The sequence below is a fragment of the Trichosurus vulpecula genome, chromosome 2 (assembly GCF_011100635.1).
Source record: "Trichosurus vulpecula isolate mTriVul1 chromosome 2, mTriVul1.pri, whole genome shotgun sequence".
Classification (NCBI taxonomy): Eukaryota; Metazoa; Chordata; class Mammalia; order Diprotodontia; family Phalangeridae; genus Trichosurus; species Trichosurus vulpecula.
The window spans coordinates 79,837,475-79,859,880 of record NC_050574.1 but is presented as its reverse complement, the minus strand read 5'-3'; the positions used below and the strand labels follow the sequence as shown (position 1 = coordinate 79,859,880).

At 38.7% G+C, this 22,406-nt stretch overlaps 1 protein-coding gene across 1 annotated transcript in view; it reads right to left on the bottom strand.

Annotated features, from left to right (window-relative positions):
• The window catches only part of CSMD2 (CUB and Sushi multiple domains 2), an 842,922-nt gene that overhangs the window by 214,664 nt on the left and 605,852 nt on the right, over positions 1-22,406 (bottom strand). Inside the window, exon 26 of the mRNA XM_036743760.1 lies at positions 272-474. Coding sequence (XP_036599655.1) covers positions 272-474 — 203 coding nt within the window. The remainder of the gene's footprint in view (positions 1-271; positions 475-22,406) is intronic.

Here is a 22,406-nt window from a genome sequence, read left to right as displayed (position 1 = left end):
AAGTCTTCCTTGACTCCTGCAGCCAATGTGCTTTATCTCTGAGCTCACATAGCACCTTTAGACAGGATTCCTCATTTTGTCACTAATCATAGAATGCTTTCATCCTGCTGGCTAATTATTTCAGCATGAGTCTTGTCTCTACCCAAGAACAAGAATGGGTTCTTCTCCAGTGCTCCTGGGCAGAATGATATCAAAAGGCTAAATAAATGCCTGCTGAACTGAAATAAAATTAAATGAATAGAGGAGAGCTTGGAATTGGGAGAGCACTGACCTGAGAATTGAATGGCAAAGCCCTGCTTACTGGTAAAGAAATCAGTGTTGAATTGTAGGACAACAGAGCTGAATGTGCTGTGAATGTTGCTGGGAAGCATGGGGCCACTCAGCTCCTTTAGGAGGATGCCACTCTCCACAGGTCCATCCCAGATCCTCAGTACATCATGGACCTCTTCTGTGTCAAACACCAGGAAATGGAGCCTGAGGAGAAAAGGAGGTATGACTCATAAGGGCCTTATCATTTCTGCTTACCTTCAGTTCCAAATCCTGACCAAAGAGTATAATATACATACATTCAAACAAACATTAATTAAGTGATAATATAAAGTTCCTATCCTACTGGAAAGTACAATCTAGTAGTAAAATAAAACCTGAACACAGATAACTATAACATACAACATTAAATATAACTGGAGAGTATGTCATTTAGATGGCATTTATTAAGTGCCTACCATGTACCAAGTTTATACTGTGTGCTATATTATAAAAGAAAATGTTATGATCAGCCTTTCATCAGGTAACTACCTTAATCAGACGGGAACACTTTCATTGAATCAATTAAATGATACCATTAAACAAAGCATGAAAAGTCCTTAGCCAATTTAAAAAGAATGAAAGCCACTGGATGAAATGAAATGACACTATAGAGGAAGTGTATTTGGATTGGGTTAAGAAACTTAGTCACACTCTGCGGGTTTTGGATAAAATAAGCAAGCCAATTCGGGGCCTAGGCATTCCACTATGGAGCCAACTTGGGGGCGGGGGGGAAGCAATCCAGCCAAGTTCCTTAAAGGGAAACTTTTGGAGGGCTAGAAGTGGGAGATGAGACTGTCCCTCCTCTCTTCTCCATCACCTTCTCTATAACTGCAAGAGGGCAGAATATTTAGAATTTCTCATTGATGTCCTAGAAGTGATCCAAAGATAGCCATAAGAGCTGGTCATGTCTGCACCAGGAGCTAAAGAAAAACTATATTCACTGGGTTAAGGAAAGCCTCAAAACTCTACTTACAGAAACTTCATAAGGGCCGTACTAAGGAGGAAAAAGGACTTCCAGAAGTTGTAAGCTGTAAGTTTACCCCTGACATGAGCTTTCTAAAATTAAACCCACATTCTACTGGCCTCTGTATGTACTTGTGGCTAAGTGTTCCAAAATTTTGAGGAGAATGTTTATACCACCTGTTCTTATCATGCCACCTTGGAAAAAAACTATTTCTTTTCTTTTAAATTTAATTTATTTAATATATTTAGTTTTCAGCATTCATTTTCACAAGAGTTTGAATTACAAATTTTCTCCCCATTTCTACCCTCCCGCCCACTCCAAGATGGCATATATTCTGGTTGCCCCGTTCCCCAGTCAGCCCTCCCATCTATCACCCCACTCCCCTCCCATCCCCCTTTCTCTTCTTCTCTTGTAGAGCAAGATAAATTTCTATGCCCCATTGCCTGTGTATCTTATTTCCTAGTTGCATGCAAAAACTTTTTTTTGTTGTTGTTTTTGAACGTCTGTTTTTAAAACTTTGATTTCCAAATTCTCTCCCCTCTTCCCTCCCCAACCACCCTCCCTAAGAAGGCAAGCAATTCAATATAGGTAAAACCCTTCCACAATACTCATGTTGTGAAAGGTTAACTATGTTTTGCTCCTTCCTAACCTATCCCCCTTTATTGAATTTTCTCCCTTGACCCTGTCCTTTTTCGAAAGTGTTTGTTTTTGATTACCTCCTCCCCGTCTGCCCTCCCTTCTATCGTCCCCCCTTTTTTATCTTCTTCCTCCTTCTTTCCTGTGGGGTAAGATACCCAATTGAGTGTGTATGGTATTGCTTCCTCAGGTCAAATCTGATGAGAGCAAGATTCACTCATTCCCCCTCACCTGCCTCCTCTTCCCTTCCTACAGAACTGCTTTTTCTTGCCACTTTTATGCGAGATAATTTACCCCATTCTATCTCTCCCTTTCTCCCTTAATATATTCCTCTCTTATCCCTTAATTTGATTTTATTTTTTTAGATATCATCCCTTCATATTCAACTCACCCTGTGCCCTGTCTATATATGTCTCTCTCTATATGTATGTGTGTATACACACACACACACACATATACATACATAGACACATACATATATACATATTCCTTTCAGCTACTATGATATTGAGGTCTCATGAATCATACACATCATCTTTCCATGTAGGAATGTAAACAAAACAGTTCAACTTTAGCAAGTCTCTTATGATTTCTCTTTCTTGTTCACCTTTTCATGTTGCACTTGATTCTTGTGTTTGAAAGTCAAATTTTCTATTCAGCTCTGGTCTTTTCACTTGAGAAAGCTTGAAAGTCCTCTATTTTATTGAAAATCCATATTTTGCCTTGAAGCATGATACTCAGTTTTGCTGGGTAGGTGATTCTTGGTTTTAATCCTAGCTCCATTGACCTCCAGAATATCATATTCCAAGCCCTTTGGTCCCTTAACGTGGAAGCTGCTAGATCCTGTGTAATCCTGATTTTTTCCCCACAATATTCAAATTGTTTCTTTCTGGCTGCTTGCAGTATTTTCTCCTTGATCTGGGAGCTCGGAAATTTGGCAACAATGTTCCTAGGAGTTTTCTTTTTGGGATCTATTTGAGGAGGCGATCGATGGATTCTTTCAATTTCTATTTTACCCTCTGGCTCTAGAATATCAGGGCAGTTCTCCTTGATAATTTCTTGAAAGATGGTATCTAGGCTCTTTTTTTGATCATGGCTTTCAGGTAGCCCAATAATTTTTAAATTATCTCTCCTGGATCTATTTTCCAGGTCAATGGTTTTTCCAATGAGATAGTTCACATTGTCTTCCACTTTTTCATTCCTTTGGTTCTGTTTTATAATATCTTGATTTCTCATAAAGTCATTAACTTCCACTTGCTCCAATCTCATTTTTAAGGTAGTATTTTCTTCAGTGGTCTTTTGGACCTCCTTTTCCATTTGGAGCTCTTTTGCCATTTGAGTTAGTCTATTTTTTAAAGTGTTGTTTTCTTCAATTTTTTTTCAGTATTTTTTTGGGTCTCCTTTAGCAAGTTACTACTTGTTTTTCATGGTTTTCTCGTATCATTCTCGTTTCTCATCCCAATTTTCCCTCTACTTCTCTAACTTGCTTTTCCAACTCCTTTTTGAGCTCTTCCATGGCCTGAGACCAGTTCATGTTTTTCTTGGAGGCTTTTGGTGTAGGCTCTTTGACTTTGTTGACTTCTTCAGGCTGTATATTTTGGTCTTCTTTGTCACCAAAGAAAGATTCCAAAGTCTGAGACTCAATCTGAGTCTGTTTTCGCTGCCTGGCTATGTTCCCAGCAAACTTACTTGACCCTTGAGTTTTTGGTCGGGGTATGACTGCTTGTAGAGCAAAGAGTACTTTGTTCCAAGCTTGAGGGGATGCGTTGTTGATTTCAGAGCTATTTCTATACAGCCAGCTCTGCCACACCAGCACTCCTCCTTCCTCAAGAACCACCAACCCAGACCTGATACAAATCTCAAGCAGGCTGTGCACTCCTGCTCTGATCCACCACTTAATTCCTCCCACCAGGTGGGCCTGGGGCCGGAAGTAACTGCAGCTGTAGTTCTGTAGCTGCACCGCCCCTGCTGCCCCTGGGGCGGTGGCTGAACCACGAACTCTGTCCCCACAGCTTTTCCCACTAACTTTCTCTGTTGTCTTTGGTGTTTGTGGGCTGAGAAGTCTGGTAACTGCCACAGCTCACTGATTCAGTGTGCTAGGGCCTGTTCTGCCCGGCTCCCTATCTGATTGGTTCTGCCGCCACCCATGCTGAGCTCTGCTCCCCTCTGCTCCGTGCACAATAGACCTCATCCAGTGACCATCCAGGCTGTCCTGAGCTGGATCCCTGCTTCCCTCTGCTATCTTGTGGGTTCCGCAGTTCTAGAATTGGTTCAGAGCCATTTTTTATAGGTTTTTGGAGGGACCTGGTGGGGAGCTCACGCAAGTGCCTGCTTTCCAGCTGCCATCTTGGTTCCGCCCCCCAGAAAAAAACTATTTCTAAAAGCTAATTAAGTCTGTCTAGATAACTGATATGAATGGATAATCAATAGAGAAAACACATTGGTGGGGCTCAAGAGTTATTGTACTAGAACTCCCCGGTCCCCCCCCCCACACACACATATAAATTCCTCAGGTTATCCTTAAAACCCTGAGGGGAGAAGTAACTGGCCCCTTCCAGCAATCCAACCTGCCAATGTTAGTGTAGTTTGGGAGAGTGAATCCAAAGCCTGCTCTGCATATGTACATATAGTCTCCTCTGAGATGATCAGTGCAGGAGTGCTTCATTTTTGCTTTGTCATCCTAGCATCTTACACAGTTCCTGGCACAGAGGCACTTAAGTGCTTTGTGAATGACTGACTGACCTTGTCAGATCTTCACTAACTGCACCCATACTTCCTGCCTCACTCTACTTACAACCTATCCTTTTCTCCATGTTTGATGAGGAATGCCACCCCTACACTTGGAGCTCTCCTATCTGACCAAAGGAAATCTGTCATGTCATTCCCTACCCCACTGACACTTCTCCATCAGTAGAAGAAATAACAATGTTCTTTGAGATGAGAGAACATTTGGTTTTGGTCTTTGTTCCTCTAGAGGTTAGCACAATGTCTGCTCTTAATAAATGCTTATTGAATCCCTTGCATTTGCAGACTGCTCAAATTGCTCCTGGAACACAGTTCCTCAAATCTCCCAGGGACCAAGCAAGAAAGAACAAAAGTACATACAAATAAAAACAATTGTGGGGACAAAGCATTTGCATTGCTAAATCATAAAGCTCAATAACTCCCAGCACAGGAAGCAATGGACTGGCAACACAGGCCTACAGATCCCCTGTAGTCTGTACTCAAAAAAAGTGACCAAAAGGCCCCACTCATCATCACTTAAATAAGTAAGAAAAAAGAATCTTTGTTGTGACCTTATGAGACTACTACTGTACTACTGTTCAAGGATGATTCCTTCTAGGTAGGGTCAGGACATCAGGTGTCCTAAACTCTGATACCTTACATGCCCTAAGGGAAAAGGAAGGGTTCAAAAAGTTCTGCCAAGGACCAAGACTTCACAAATTTGTTACTGCCATGTCCCACAGATGTTCTCTTTGCCCTAGACTAAAGGCAGCTTGGCAAGATAGGTGACACATAAGACAACTCACACAGCAAAAGATGACAGAGACAGGTAAAAATGGAAAAATACCAGAGGACACTGGAGACCAAGAGCCACACTGCTCTGCTATAATGAGGTTCTATTTGTCTCCTAGACTTCTTCCAATTCTGTCAAGTACATTTAGGGCCACCATCATAGATACCAGCAATAGAAACTTTCCCTGCTGCTTTTACTTGCTGGCCATGGATACCTCCAGTGTAAGGAAATGGGGGTACTGCCCTAATTCCTTGATGTGTAAAAGTCAGGGTCAGATCACGCACGCCCCTCCAAGCCCTCCATATCCCCATAGATCAAATCCAATTGTTTCACTTTGGGGGGATGGTGATGGTGGTGCCAGCTTCCTCGCAGTTAGGACCTGAGATCATGTCCCATAGGACTTAACTCTTTTAAGCTACAAAATGTCTGCCCAGAAGCCTCACTGTACCAGCTGGTGAACAAATTACATGGTCCACTATATTCAGGCCAGCTTCAGCTACACTTTGCTCTACTCTCTGGCCATCTTCACACCAGCTGCCTTGCCACAGTGCGGATACACTCTACTTCCTTCTCTAAGCACAGTCATTAGCACATAATACTTAATAAATGTCTTTTCATTTATTATTTGATTAATTCATTGGTTCTGTCTCTGAGCCAGGAAACAGGAAGGATCTTCTCTAGTTTCAAGTAGAGAAAAGTTGCACCACTGACCAAACAGCCAAAAAGAAGAAAGGAACATCATCCTCTATCCCAATATTCCTACAAATCAGGCAGGGCAGATACTATACCAATTTGATATGGAAACTGAGGCCCAGAGAGGTTAGGTGACTTGGTGATGGGGCTAAAAGAACTCAGTCTCTTTACTCTGGAGTTTGTGCTTTTTATATTGGAATATACTATCTCTCTAACCAAGTAAACATTAAGTCTCAGAAGCCATGGTTAGGCACTGTTAGGAAGGGCTATACTTGCTTCTGGTAGGTACAGGGCAATCACAAACCCTCTGTCAGCCTACTGCATTATTTTGTTCCTCAAAAAGAAAGTCTCATGATTCTATTCCTCAAGTCCCTTCTTTATTCTGCTGTCCTCAAGAGACAAAGGACTCACGAGCAAAGGTTTTGTTTAGGTCAAGCTAGGGAAAGAACAGGGAGGAAAATGAGGATTACATGTATCACTTGGGTGAATACTGTAATGCAGACAAAAGCACACTGAACTGGGGACTTCGGTTCAAGGACTAGTCCTCTCATTAATCATCTGTGTCATCTGAAGGAAAAATGCACAGCTTTTCTCAATCTCAATTTCTTCACCTTTTAAGTGGGGACAAAAACACCTAAGCCATTTGTATCAACTATGCTTTGGTACATGTTATGGAGGTAATTCCAACCTGCACTGATCAAGGGAAATTCTTCATCTATGAATTTCATAAACCAGTGAAATCACAGGTTCAATCCATATCCCTAGCCTAATATGTGAGTATACCACATCCTTTTTTTTTATAAAACTCTCTCATTTAGCATTTCATAGCTCCCATGGGATCAATTATTATGTCTACGCATATGAATCCCAAATATGCATACTTACTTTTCACCTTTCTCCTGCATTCTAGGCCTACCTTGGCTTCCCACAGGTTATCTCACACTCAATATGTCTAATATGGAACACATATTTTTCTTCCAAACCCATGTCTCTTCAAACTTCCCTGTTTCTGTAATGGGTAGAACCATCCTTCCAGTCACCCGGCTTTTGATCTAGGAGTCATCTCCGAATCTTTCCTCTCCCTCAGTGTACCATGTCCATTTAGTTGTAAGATCATGTCTATTCTATTTTTTCTAGCATTTACTATATCTGTCCCCTTCTCTCCATTCACATGGCCACCATCGTCTTACCTAAAACAATACAATCTCCTAACTGATTTCCCTGCAACTATCTTACCTCTGCCTTCTCCAATGAATTCTCCTCATTGCTATACCTTTGCACAGGTTATCCTAGATGCTTGAAACACTGTCCTTTCTTATGTCTTATAATGTATAACTCACATAAAATCTCAATTCAGGGCCATTTCTAATTTCCTCATTTGTTAGTGGTCTTCCCACAAATTCTTTTATAGCTATCTTACATGTATACTCTATACTTATCTGTATATATGATGTTTTCCTTCAATATGATATAAAATTTTCAAGGGCAAAAATAGTTTTGTTTCTGTTTTTTCATCCCAAGTACAGTGCCTGGCACATTTCAGGGACTTAATAAATGACTGCTGAAATTAATTTACATTGTAGATTTCTTCTAAAGAACAGCTAATTACATATATGTAAATATCCTCCAAAAGAGATAAAATCTTAAAAACTAGAAGATAACTTATTCCCTCTTTTCATTCCTTACTTTCTGTAAAAAAGAAGGTAGAATGCTGCCAAATGAAATGGGAAATAGTTTTATAAGGAAAAAACATGGAGCAATAATAATCTTAGAAATTCCTTGCACTGAGTGATGTTTTACAAAAACTAATTCATACATCCATGTAGAAGAGTCAAGAAATTTGCTTGTCCTTTAACATCCCACTGTCATGAATTGAAGAGGCTCATGTCATGGATAGTTATATTGATTTTTTCCCTCTCCTAGACAAGTGTGGACTTTTGAACTGAGCTCATCTTCTACTCATAAAATAGGCCAAAAACCTTAGCTAGAAATGTTCTTTTGATAGAAATCAACACTGTAAGAAAAAAAAAACAAGCAGTTAATGAGGATGTCCTTGACATGTGATCAAGCAGGAGATACCAACAGCTAGAGGGGCTCAGCCTAGAGTTGAGGCAGAGTCAAAAGGATTGCTGTCTACTCAGGGTAACTGTAAAACTGCTTCTGTTGTCAGCTGCACAAAATCCTGGGCTACAGTCACTATCATAATCAGTGCCCTATGTCTTTGGGGACATGGAGGCCCCACAACTGTACCTCTGCCTTAAAAGTGGAATTTGGGGCAGCTGGTAAGCAGGGACTAGAGTGAGCTCTGTACCCGAGTCCCTCCAAAAACCTATAAAAAATGGCTCTGAACGAATTCTAGAATGGCAGAAGCCACAGAACAGCAGAGGGAAGCAGGGCTCCAGCCCAGGACAGCCTGGATGGTCTCTGGGTGAGGTCTATTCCACACGGAACTGGGAGCTGGGAGCTGGGAACGGAGTGGAGCAGAGCCCAGCCTGAGCGGCGTGGACCATCCAGACCAGAAGCCGGGCGAAGGGGGCCCTAGCACCCTGAATATGTGAGCTGCGGCAGTTACCAGACCCCTCGACCCACAAACACCAAAGACTGCAGAGAAGGTTAGTGGGAAAAGCTGCAGGAGTGGAAGGAGTTCGAGGTTCGGCTTCCAGCCCCGGGGGCAGCGGAGGTGGGGCAGCTACAGCTGTTGTTACTTCCAGCTCCAGGCCCACCTGGAGGGAGGAATTAAGTGGCGGATCAGAGCAGGAGTGCAACAGCCTGCTGAAGATCTAAGCCCAGTCTGGACTGGGGGTTCTTGGGGAAGGAGTAGTGCGGGTCTGACAGAGCTGGCACCTCCCCCCCCAAACGTGGAACATAGAACTCTCTAGTCTACAAGCAGTCATACCCCACTGAAAAACTCAAGGGTCAAGTTAGTGGGTTGGGAATATGGCCAGGCAGCGAAAACGCGCCCAGATTCAGTCTCAGACTTTGGATTCTTTCTTTGGTGACAAAGAAGACCAAAATATACAGCCTAAAGAAGACAACAAAGTCATAGAGCCTACAACAAAAGCCTCCAAGAAAAACATGAACTGGCCCCAGGCCATAGAAGAACTCAAAAGGATTTGGAAAAGCAAGTTAGAGAAGTAGAGGAAAAATTGGGAAGAGAAATGAGAAGGATGAGAGAAAACCATGAAAAACAAGTCAATGACTTGCTAAAGGAGACCCAAAAAAATACTGAAAAATACACTGAAGAAAACAACACCTTAAAAAACAGACTAACTCAAATGGCAAAAGAGCTCCAAAAAGCCAATGAGGAGAAGAATGCCTTGAAAGGCAGAATTAGCCAAATGGAAAAGGAGGTCCAAAAGACCACTGAAGAAAATATTACTTTAAAAATTAGATTGGAGCAAGTGGAAGCTAGTGACTTTATGAGAAATCAGGATATTATAAAACAGAACCAAAGGAATGAAAAAATGGAAGACAATGTGAAATATCTCCTTGGAAAAACCACTGACCTGGAAAATAGATCCAGGAGAGATAATTTAAAAATTATTGGACTACCTGAAAGCCATGATCAAAAAAAGAGCCTAGATATCATCTTTCAAGAAATTATCAAGGAGAACTGCCCTGATATTCTAGAGCCAGAGGGTAAAATAGAACTGGAAAGAATCCATCGATCGCCTCCTCAAATAGATCCCAAAAAGAAATCTCCTAGGAATATTGTCACCAAATTCCAAGCTCCCAGATCAAGGAGAAAATACTTCAAGCAGCCAGAAAGAAACAATTTGAGTATTGTGGAAACACAATCAGAATAAGCCAAGATCTGGCAGCTTCTACATTAAGAGATCGAAGGGCTTGGAATGCGATATTCCGGAGGTCAATGGAGCTAGGATTAAAACCTAGAATCACCTACCCAGCAAAACTGAGTATCATGTTCCAAGGCAAAATATGGATTTTCAATAAAATAGAGGTCTTTCAAGCTTTCTCAGTGAAAAGACCAGAACTGAATAGAAAATTTGACTTTCAAACATAAGAATCAAGAGAAGCATGAAAAGGTAATCAAGAAACAGAAATTGCAAGGGACTTACTAAAGTTGAACTGTTTTGTTTACATTCCTACATGGAAAGAGGACATGGATGATTCATGAGACCTCAGTATTAGGGTAGCTGAAGGGAATATGCATATATATATATATATATATATGTTTATGTATATATATATATAAGTGAATGTGTATGTATGTATATATCTATGTGTATATATATGTGTGACACAGGGTGAGTTGAAGATGAAGGGAAGATATCTAAAAGAAATAAAATGAAATTAAGGGATGAGAGAGCATCATACTGAGAGAGGGAGATAGGGAGAGATAGAATGGGGTGGATTATCTCACATAAAGGTGGCAAGAGGAAGCAGTTCTGTGGGAGGAGGGGAGAGGGCAGGTGAGGGGGGAATGAGTGAACCTTGCGCTCATCAGATTTGGCCTGAGGAGGGAATACCAAACATACTCAGTTGTGTATCTTACCCCACAGGAAAGAAGAGGGAGGAAGAAAAAAAAATAAAAGGGGGGGATGATGGAGGGGAGGGCAAATGGGGGTGAAGGTAATCAAAAACAAACAATTTGGAAAGGGGACAGGGTCAAGGGAGAAAATTCAATAAAACGGGATGGGTTGGGAAGGAGCAAAATGTAGTTAATCTTTCACAACATGAGTATTATGGAAGGGTTATACATAATGATACATGTGTGGCCTAGGTTGAATTGCTCGACTTCTTAGGGAGGGTGGGTGGGAAGGGAAGAGGGGAGAGAATTTGGAACTCAAAGTTTTAAAATCAGATGTTCAAAAACAAACAAAAAAAAGTTTTTGCATGCAATTAAAAAATAAGATACACAGGCAATGGGGCGTAGAAATTTATCTTGCCCTACAAGAAAGGAAGGGAAAAGGCGATGAGAGGGGAGGGGGGTGATAGAGGGGAGGGCTTACTGGGGAACAGGGCAACCAGAATATACGCCATCTTGGAGTGGGGGGGGAGGGTAGAAATGGGGAGAAAATTTGTAATTCAAACTATTGTGAAAATCAATGCTGAAAACTAAATATGTCAAATAAATAAATAAAAATTAAAAAAAAAAACCTAGAATCACCTACCCAGCAAAACTGAGTATCATGTTCCAAGGCAAAATATGGATTTTCAATAAAATAGAGGACTTTCAAGCTTTCTCAGTGAAAAGACCAGAACTGAATAGAAAATTTGACTTTCAAACACAAGAATCAAGAGAAGCATGAAAAGGTAATCAAGAAACGGAAATTGCAAGGGACTTACTAAAGGTGAACTGTTTTGTTTACATTCCTACATGGAAAGATGATGTGTATGATTCATGAGACCTCAGTATTAGGGTAGTTGAAGGGAATATGCATATATATATATATATATATATGTTTATGTATATATACAAGTGAATGTGTATGTATGTATATATCTATGTGTTTATATATGTGTGTATATATGTGTGTATATATATATATATATATGTAAAAGAGAGAGAGCAGACACAGGGTGAGTTGAAGATGAAGGGAAGATATCTAAAAGAAATAAAATGAAATTAAGGGATGAGAGAGCAACATACTGAGAGAGGGAGATAGGGAGAGATAGAATGGGATGGATTATCTGGCATAAAGGTGGCAAGAGGAAGAAGTTCTGTGGGAGGAGGGGAGAGGGTAGGTGAGGGGGGAATGAGTGAACCTTGCTATCATCAGATTTGGCCTGAGGGGGAATACCAAACATACTCAGTTGTGTATCTTACCCCACAGGAAAGAAGAGGGAGGAAGATAAAAAAATAAAAATAAAAGGCGGGGGGATGATGGAGGGGAGGGCAGATGGGGATGGAGGTAATCAAAACAAACACTTTGGAAAGGGGACAGGGTCAAGGGAGAAAATTCAATAAAGTGGGATGGGTTGGGAAGGAGCAAAATGTAGTTAACCTTTCACAACATGAGTATTGTGGAAGGGTTATACATAATAATACGTGTGGCCTAGGTTGAATTGCTCAACTTCTTAGGGAGGGTGGGTGGGAAGGGAAGAGGGAAGGGAATTTGGAACTCAAAGTTTTAAAATCAGATGTTCAAAAACAAAAAAAGTTTTTGTATGCAACTAAAAAATAAGATACACAGGCAATGGGGCGTAGAAATTTATCTTGCCCTACAAGAAAGGAAGGGAAAAGGGGATGAGAGGGGAGGGGGGTGATAGAGGGGAGGGCTGACTGGGGAACAGGGCAACCAGAATATAAGCCATCTTGGAGTGGGGGGGGTAGAAATGGGGAGAAAATTTGTAATTCAAACTGTTGTGAAAATCAATGCTGAAAACCAAATATGTTAAATAAATAAATTTAAACTAAAAAAAAAAAAGTGGAATTTGGATACCTAAGCCATAAAACTCTCTAAAAATACTGCAGATTTTGTCATTGATGGCCATACATCCAGGGCTGCATGTGTATATTTGAAAAAAAGATAGAATGCAACCACTAACAGTTCTGCATGGCAATGAACACACTAAACAGTCAATATTAACTTTATTTGTGACAGTGTGTAAGTACAAGACCACAGCTGTGGTACATGGCCTAGGAGAGTGACTAGATCCTCTCCATTGAGCTGATGTGATACATCTAAATTTCCCTACCTTTGCTCATACAAAAAGGACTCTTTAACATGGTACTGAGTGACTAGATCCTGTGTTGTCACCCTATTTCTAAGAAGCTGAAAAAAGCTCCTGTTTCTAAAATCTGATCTCCAATGTCATCTCTTCTACAAAGCCTTTCATGATCCTCTCCACTGACAACAATATTTCTGCTACTCAGACTTCACACAGTGGTTTGTTTTGCACACCTCTCATGAACTTACTAAGCTAAGGGTCTTTGTTGCATACATCTCTTACCCCACTTTTCAACTCAAGTTCTAGGATAGCAAGGGACCTGTCTTACTGAAGTTTACATCTTCTCCCAGCACCTGGTATCCTGCACACCTGATGAAGGGGCTTGGGTTGAATTCCTGGGCAGGCAGACTACAGCATCCTATTAGTCTCTGGGAGAACACAGCTGTCCTAGACAAATACACTTTGGGGACATTTTTTAAGGTCTCCTAGAGCAGGTGATTAATGCCACAGGCCCTGACAATGAGAAGTTCTTGCAAAAATAAACTTTTTTCAGCTTCTCAGAGACATGATCTAGTCATTCAGCACCATGTTAAAGAGTCCTTTTTCATCCTAGGCACAACCCCAAGATATCATATCCTATTACCTAAGTATGTGAAAAAAATTAAGGGCTTGGCTAATGATGTAGCAGGTGGGAAATTGTACAAGGCAATCATTCAGCAAGAGAAGGAGGAGAAAAAAGTATTTATGCACATATATACACACATACTCACTTGTACACACACAGAGCAATGCACACATGAGCCCATGTATTCACACATTCACACAAAAATACATATGGAATAATATGCGTGCAAACAAAGCACATGCAAATGGCATACTGCACTTATACACATGTACAAGTACGCATACTCAGTTATGTAGAATTATATACACATTCAGTAATATACACATAAACAAACTGTACATGTATATTCCTAACTCATGCATGTATATATACAATCATCTATGGCTCAATCAAGAGCTCACAGAAGAAAAATGATAATCAGCAAAGGATGGAATTAAATGAGGCAAGTGAGAAAGGGCAAGTGACACAAACAGTAATTGTGGATTTTTTCATTGGAAGCTTGGCAAGGAAGCACAAGGAGGTGGATTCTTTGGTTTCATGGATAGTCCATGCCTCCCACATTCCTTCAGTCCATACAAGCCAAAGTTACTTCACCATCATTTACATGCCTAGAGCTAAATGTCTGCCTCTGAAGCCCAGACCCTCTGGCTGTATCTCTATTTCCTGATGCCCCATTTCCATGATTAGGAGCACTTGTCTTACCTCAAACTTCTGTCTACTGCTTGCTGCCAGATTCCACCTAGTGCCAGAACATCCACCTGGTGCTCCTCACTAGACTTTCGTTATGCCAGATGGATGCCAGTCTGGATCCCCTAGTATTGCCTGAAACTCGGAATACCTGTCCTACCCCAGTGGTACTGTCTAGTGTAAGTTTCTGAAATTTACAGCTTAGTACATGTCATTGATTAAACTCTAGCACTGGCAACATTCTGTGAGGAAATAATCCATCCTTTATCATAGGAAAAGTTTATATGAGTATGCTTGTAGTACAATGATTTTCCATATATTATTAATTTGTAATTTTCCTGGGGATGGGGCAAGGGCTCACTAAAAAATTTGTTGCTTTGGAGAAATAGAAGGGACCACACAAATGGGAGGGGCTCACAATAGTCTTGTTAATATGGAGGTATCGACCATTGGAAATTGAAGGAAAGAATCAATGATAGCAAAAGGCCTGATATGAAGAAATAAGTAAAATGGTAAGTACAGTTATCCCTTCCACATCACAACTTTCTCCATTGTAGTTTTGACATATTGCGGTTCAGCATAAGAAAAAAATAGGAATTTTGGGGGAGTTTTGCAGAAGCCACAGATGACATGTGAAGGCCAAAAGTTTAAAAACTCAGAAATACAGAAAAATATATGTATATTATTGTATAATATCAACATATTTTATCTTTTGATAGCATAATAACTCAGACTTCTTCTGTTATGAAAGGAAGGCCAAAAATTTTCCATGGATTTTCCAGATTGCAAGAGCATCATGCTCCTAACTTGAGAGAAATGGAAGGGAGAACTATAGGTGAGAAAATAGATGCACAGTGGGGCAGCTCCATGTATAGCCAAAGCCATATTTTAGCAAGACATGAGGTATAGCTAACCCAGTTAGATATATTTGTATTCAGTTATTTCATGGCCAGGTGAAGGAATGTAAACTACTGACAAGGGTGCCAAACACACAAATTCTGCAAATTGTCTGTGACCTTTAAAGTGTAATTTCGCGCGTCAGTGACATTCTGTGTCTGATGCTTTGGTTTTACTTTGCTGGTAGGCTTCCTTTATCATTCTCTTCTCCTTTCTTTTCTCCCCAATATATCTCCTTAGTATGACTCAATATTCAATGAGACCGTATCTCAGTAAAAACCGATATTCAATTAGAGTATAGCTCAGAAAGACCATCTGACACAATGTGGCTTGCCTCGTGGTTGCAAATCCTCAGTTCTATTCCTACTGATCTGATTTGGAAAACAGATCTAGAAGATCAAACTACAAAATAATCTGTATCTGAGATGATATTTTAAAACAAAATAAACTGAATACTGCATTTCAAAAAATAACCACTCAAAAAAAAAACCAAAGCAGCACTGGACGAAGAGAAAGAATCCATAGGATTCCAACAAGAAAAAAAATCTAAAATTCAACTCATGAAGGAGTACTATTAACCAGCTTCAAAACTATAGATATAAAGAAGCTATCCTTCAAGTCACAAGAAAAAAAAGAACTTGCATATCAAAAAACACTAATCAGGATCTCACCAAAATTTTCTGCAAAACCTAAAGAAAGATGGTAAGGTTAGAAAAGAACATAGAGCACACATAAGTTTTAAAAATGCAGTCTTGGATCCTAGAATAAGCCTTCCAGCAAACCTAATTATTCTGTTTGAAGGTAAAAGACATTTAAAAATCAAAAAGACTTAGAACAATTCACGGATAAAAGCCCACATCTAAAAAGGTCCTTTGATTCAGAGATTCCCACATCCCAAAGAGATAAGTAGTTAAAATATTTAAAAGAAACAGTGGGTACCTAAAACCTATTAACTTCACAGTTGAAATTTGAGATAAAATATTCTAATACAATAAGTTATAATACAAATCTCTTGCTCTATCAAAAGTCTAACTGTAGCACTTCCACCTGAAGGTTACTCAATGGCATGCCAGGGGAATGCAAGATCCATCTTGTGATTTTTTTTCTTTATCTTTTTTTTTTTCTGGAGGGAGGATGGGGAGAAGTATTCTGATGTATGATGTAATTAATGCAGGAAAGTCATCTGTAAATTAAAGACTTGCCTGTGACACTCTAGTAGTTAAATGGTTTGCCCTCAGTCATATAGATAATATACGAGAGGCAAGATTTGAAACTACTTCTTCCTGAATCCAAGGCTTACTCTCTAACCACTATGTCATGCTGCCTCCTTTGGATTCTGCCACACTGGAAAAGCTCCGAGTATGTTTGTGGCCAGAGATCACCAATGAAGAGGAAGATGACATAGATAAATGTAGAGAAGCATACTATCAAAAAGTTAGATGCTAGATGATGACCCTTTGGATCCCAGCAACCCATAAATATAAGCCTCCAATGACAAATTATAAGCCTCAAGAGAGAGCGGAAAATATATTGGTTAAAATCTTGGAGAGAAATAGAAAGAAAATACAAAAAATATGCAATTAAAATATTAACAAAGGAAAAAGAAGAATTTAAAAGGGGGTAGGAAAAGAAGATTGCTATCCCAAAGAAAATTCTCATATTTAACAAAAGGGGGCAGGGGAAGTGTGTCTTGGAGAAACTTAATTATAAAAATAAAATATAGGGATTATGGGACTCAGTTTGAAGCTTGTAAGGCACACTGAGTTGCAGAAATATATACAGTACCATATGGTAGTTTACACTCTCTTCTAATGATATAAATAACAGAGCAAAAAATGAAAAAAATTAAATTCTAACAATTGTAACACTGAAAGTAAAAGGACTAAATTCTCCTGTAAGTGCCAAAGGGTAATAATAGGATCTACAGCTACAAGAATCTTTGGAAATCATTTAATCCAACCCCTTTGTTTTATAGCTAAGGAGCCTAAGACTCAAAAAGAGGAAGTGATTTGCCTATGATGTAAGCAATAAAGTCAGAATTTGAACCTGGGTCCTCAAACCTCAATTCCAACATGGCTTCCATTACACTGTACAGTTACTTAGAATGAATTAAAAATAGAATCCAACATTGTATGATCTAGAAGGAATATATTAAACTGAAGGAAATTTAAAGGCACTAAAATAAAAGTTATTCCAAAATATATCATACTGCAGTAAACATGAGAAAATCTAAAACGTTAGCATCTGAGAAGCTGAATTCAAATCAGAAAGCATTAAGAGAGGAGGACAATGTTATTATATCATGATAAAAAGAACCATAAATAAGAATTTAATAATTCTAAATTTCTATGCAATAAACAAAATAGCAATTAAATTCATAAAAGCTTAGCACTTAACATTAATAGTAGAAATCAAATAATGGTAGCTTTCCAACACCCCTAATCTGGTTATAATAAATCAAGCTAAAAGTTAATGAAGAATAAATTACAAAACTGAAAAGAATAATGAGCAAGCAATTTATAACAAATTTAGAGATACTTTAAAAGAAAAGCAGTGAATGCATTTTATTTCCAAGTACACACAAAACTGAGAAACAAAACTGATCATATATTCTGACATCTAAAAACACTTTAGAAATTTTAAAAAGGCAAAAATTGTACAAAGCATATTCTTAGTCTACAAGGAAATAAAGTATAACAAATATGATTAAAAGGTACAATAATATAAAGTTAGGACCAACACAAATGAAACCATAGATCTTTAAAGATAATATGTCATAAATCAGGATTTATGAGTTATAGTCCAAACATACCCAAACTGACAAAATAGAAAACCAGTAACTTGTAGGATGAACTCAAAAAGAGAAATCATGCAGGCCGTCAAAGAACTACCTCACAAAAGGACACTTGGAGCTAACAAATTCACAAGTAACTTTTTCAAATGTTTAAAAAACAAATAATCATTATGCAACAACTACTGCTTCATAACATAAGGAAAGACAGGCTACTAAAATTGTTTCATACAGCACATACATTTTTCATTTTAAAAGCAAAGGCAAAGTTGAAAAAGATTATAGGTTATCATACTAATGGATATAATAATAATAACCATAATCATAGCTAACATTTATATAGTGATTACTTTGTGTAAGGCACTATTCCAAGAGCTTTACAATTACTATTTCATTTGGTCCTCAGGGCAACTCTGGAAGGTAGGTACTATTATTATCCTCATTTTTTAGATGATGAAACTGAAGCAAACAAGTTAAGGGACTTGCCCAGGGTCACATAGCTAGTAAATATCTGAGGCTGGATTTGAACTCAGGTCTTCTGGAGTACAGGAGGGTTGGTACTCTGTTCACTGAGTTGCTTATCTGCCATAGGCAGATAGATAGATAAATCGATAGATAGATAGATTAGATAGATTGACAGATCATATTACACATGTGTGTGTATACATATGTCATATACATATACACACACACACACACACGTACGTATAAATGTCAAAGAAAACACTGGCAAAGAGAATATCAATACAAGAAGACTTAATCACAACCAAATAGGATTTATATGAGTAATGTAATGATTAGTCATTATTTTTAAAAAGTTCACATTAACATATCAATAAGAAAAATTAAAATATTAACATAAAGAAAAGGCAGTTGATAATATATGGCAACTACTGATAAAAAGCAATAGAAACATAATTATTTTTTTAATGTTATAAAACTCATCTACTTGAAACTATGAGGCAACATTTTATGCAATGGAGAAACATCAGAAATATTCCCACTAAAACTCAGAAAGTAAAATGGATCTGTGGGAGCAAAGCCAAAAAGGCAGAAGTAGCACATAACAATATAATGTGATCCCCTCAAAAACTTCACCAAACAGATCTAGATCTAGAACAGATCTACAAAAATTGACTGAAACTTGCAGGGGAAAACCAACAAAATCGTTACAGTGAATCATTTTTATATATAGCTCAGGTTGCACAGAGACAGGGACAGTAAGGTCTGCAGACACTGGGAACAGAGTCTGGCATGGAGAACACCTTATGGGTTGGATCCCAGAGTAGGGAGAAGCTGTGCAACAGGGCAAGTGAAGGTCCCAGACCCATAATGGGGCACCATGAGACTCACATCAGGGGACTAAGCTGGAAACTGGTACCAACTGGCAGTTTTTTCCTCTCTTTTTTAAATATTATATTTGTTTCAATCATCCAAGATCCACCTTCTTACCCTCTCCTCATTCCAATTGAGAACACAAGAGAAACAAAGCCCATTCTAGATATGTATAGTGAATAAAAACAAACTTATACATTGGCTATGTCCAAAAAAAAATTTTGTCTCATTCGGCATTCTGGGTCCTTCAGTTCTGTATCAAGATGGGAGTAGCATGTTTTAGTACTAATTTTCTGGAATCACAGTTGGTCATTATGCTTTTAGCAGATAAGTAAAATAGCATTCCATCACTTTTAAACCATAATTTTTGAGCATTTATGAGCATTCCATCAAATTCCTATTCTTTGACACCTCAAAGGGGTATAAAATATTTTTCTACACCCTTAGTTTGTTTTGCTTAGGGGGAATCACTCCCTTAACCTACCCTCTCTTAAATTCCCCCTCCCTCCTGTTGCCCTTTCCTTCCTAATTTCCTGTTGAGAAAGAAGAGAAGGTGGGGGCCACACTTAAACCTCATAACTGAACTGGTCAAAAAACAGAAGAATATGTATACATTTGGGTAAAGAAATATATCTTTCATCATCTTTGAAAGACTTAGGAATTTTGATCATTGTAAAGACCAATCATAATCCCAGAGGACTAATCATGAAACATGCCACCTACCTCATGACAGAGAGGTAAAAAATCAGAGTGCAGAATCACATACACATCTGTCTGTCTGTCAGTCAGTCTGTCTATCTATGCAGCGAGATGACACAGTGGATAGTGTCTGGTTAAAATCTAGGCCCAGATACTTACCAGCTGTGTGACCCTCCTCACCTCCATCACCTATCTCCCAGGGTTGTTGTGAGGATCAGTAAGATAATAATTGTAAAGCATTTAGCATAGTGCCAGGCATACAATGCCATAACACACACACACACACACACACACACACATGCATGAGGAGTTATCTGTCCATTTTCACAGAGGACCAAGGATATCACAAGGTGATTGATGTCTTGACTTGAGTATGAATTGGGTTTAAGTGAGGCAGACTTGCACAAAGTTATCAGCCTCACTGTCTCTTCCAGAGCCACTGAAATCTAGTGGTAGGACAAAAGTCAAGAGTACTGATGATGGCTGGGGATGTAGTGGATGACTTTGGTGTATTCCATGTCTGCCTGAGCTCTAAGCACTCCACAGTGACTGCTTCAGCCACTTTCTTGGACTTTGGAACAAATTGTTCTCATTTCCCCATTCTGCTGGGAGAGGTCTACACATGCTTGGGGTAGACATCCCCTTTACTCATCAATGGGTGTGAGGCCTGTTGGTTACCCTCAACCTGATTTCGTCCCTCTACTAAATGGATACCAAAGGTAGATGAGTCCATAGGACTAGCACCTTTGGTGTGAGGGCTTGCCGAGCCTGTTTCAGGGCTGCTCATCCACCTTTGGTATCCACTTCTCACCCAACTCTCACCTGTGGCTCCAAGAAGCTGTAGCATGCACAGTGGCCCCACCTCAGTAAAACCATCTCTGCAGACAAGCTAAACCAAGGCTGAGGGTAACCAACAAGCCTCAAACCCTTCAGTGAGTTGGGGAATGTCTACTCCAAGCATCTGAAGACTTGTGGTAGAATGAGCTAAAGATATAGAGATAGAGATAAAGTATATATCTATATCTACTTATACATGTTTATAGATAGATATAGATATATGTATACACATCACATATATGTGTATATATACATATATTATACACACATATAGAACATATATGTATAGACATACAACAAATATGCTTTGGTTGGTTATACATTTGTAATGAGTTTCTTTTTTTTTTAACTGGGGTACGAAAGAGACTTAGAGCAGGAGGAAGAAAGCCACAGTTTTTTCTGATAGATATATCTATGTCTATCTACATATATACACAAATATACATGCCTATACATACATATATACATGCATATACACTATATATACGCATATATATTTATATATAAAAGGATCTATGGTTTCATTGATTCAGAAGAGATTACAGACTGTAATCTCATCCATGTCTGGTAATCTTGTACAGCTTTTGTCCAGACTTTCCCACAAGTTCTACACAGAAATTCCAACGAATAGGCTATACGTTTTCTTCTATTTCTCCTGGCATTATGCAACTACAATTGGAGCACTCAGGTTATGTGCCATACCCTGTTCTTACCGGATAACCAACTCATTCTGTCTTCCTATTATATAATCCTTTGCTGACTTCTTTTAATCCTGCTTTTTTTCATAGTTGTTCATTGGTTGGTTATAAATCATAGCCTGTTGTAGCTTCCATGAATTTCTCCATTATCCTCTGTGTGATACTAATTTGTAATTGTTCAAAAGCAATTGTATTACATGACTTTACATCACTGATATCAATATCAGCAGATTGTGAATACTGAAACAACAGGCCTTTCATGAGATGGTTGTCATCAGTAAACAAGCCTTGCAAGTTTCTGAAATCAATACAACCCATATTCCTCTTCCTGTTCAACTCCATGCCCAACTCATTATCCATCTCTACTGGCTTTCCACATATACCTACTGATACAAAATTCCATAAGGAATTCATCCAAATGTATACTGAAATAAGGGAACTGACATTTTTAAATCAAATTTTCATAACTTTAAATGAAAATGGACTAAACAGCAAAACCCCACAATATTTTGCTGACAAGAAATATATTAAAAACTCAGAAATACACAGAATAAAAAAATAAAGGGCTGGAAAAATTACTATGCATCAAATGAATCCAAAAAAGCAATAGCTGACATCATGCTATCAGACAAAACAAAAACAAACATTCAAAACACTGGAAAGGATAAACAAGTAAACTGCATTATACTTAAGAGAACTAATACTAATATTAGATACTTATGGTCCAAGCAAAGCTAAAAGACTTATGGCATCTTCTAAATGGAACTGCTTAAGAATATATGTATTTCTTAGCACTACATAGAACATTTATAAAAACTGACCATATATGTGGTCACAGAGATACTGAAAACAAATGTAAAAAGGCAGAAATAAAAAATACACCTGTTATAGGCCATAAAGCAAAGAAAATTTAAAACAATTTAAAAATTTAAAACAATGAAAACAGGAAACAATTCAGGGGCCATAAACAAAAGACACAATCAAATGGAGGCTTAACAATAATGAATGGGCCAAATGTAAATTACTGAAATAAATAATATTTGCATAAAAAGAAATCATTGTGATAAACAATATAGTAACAT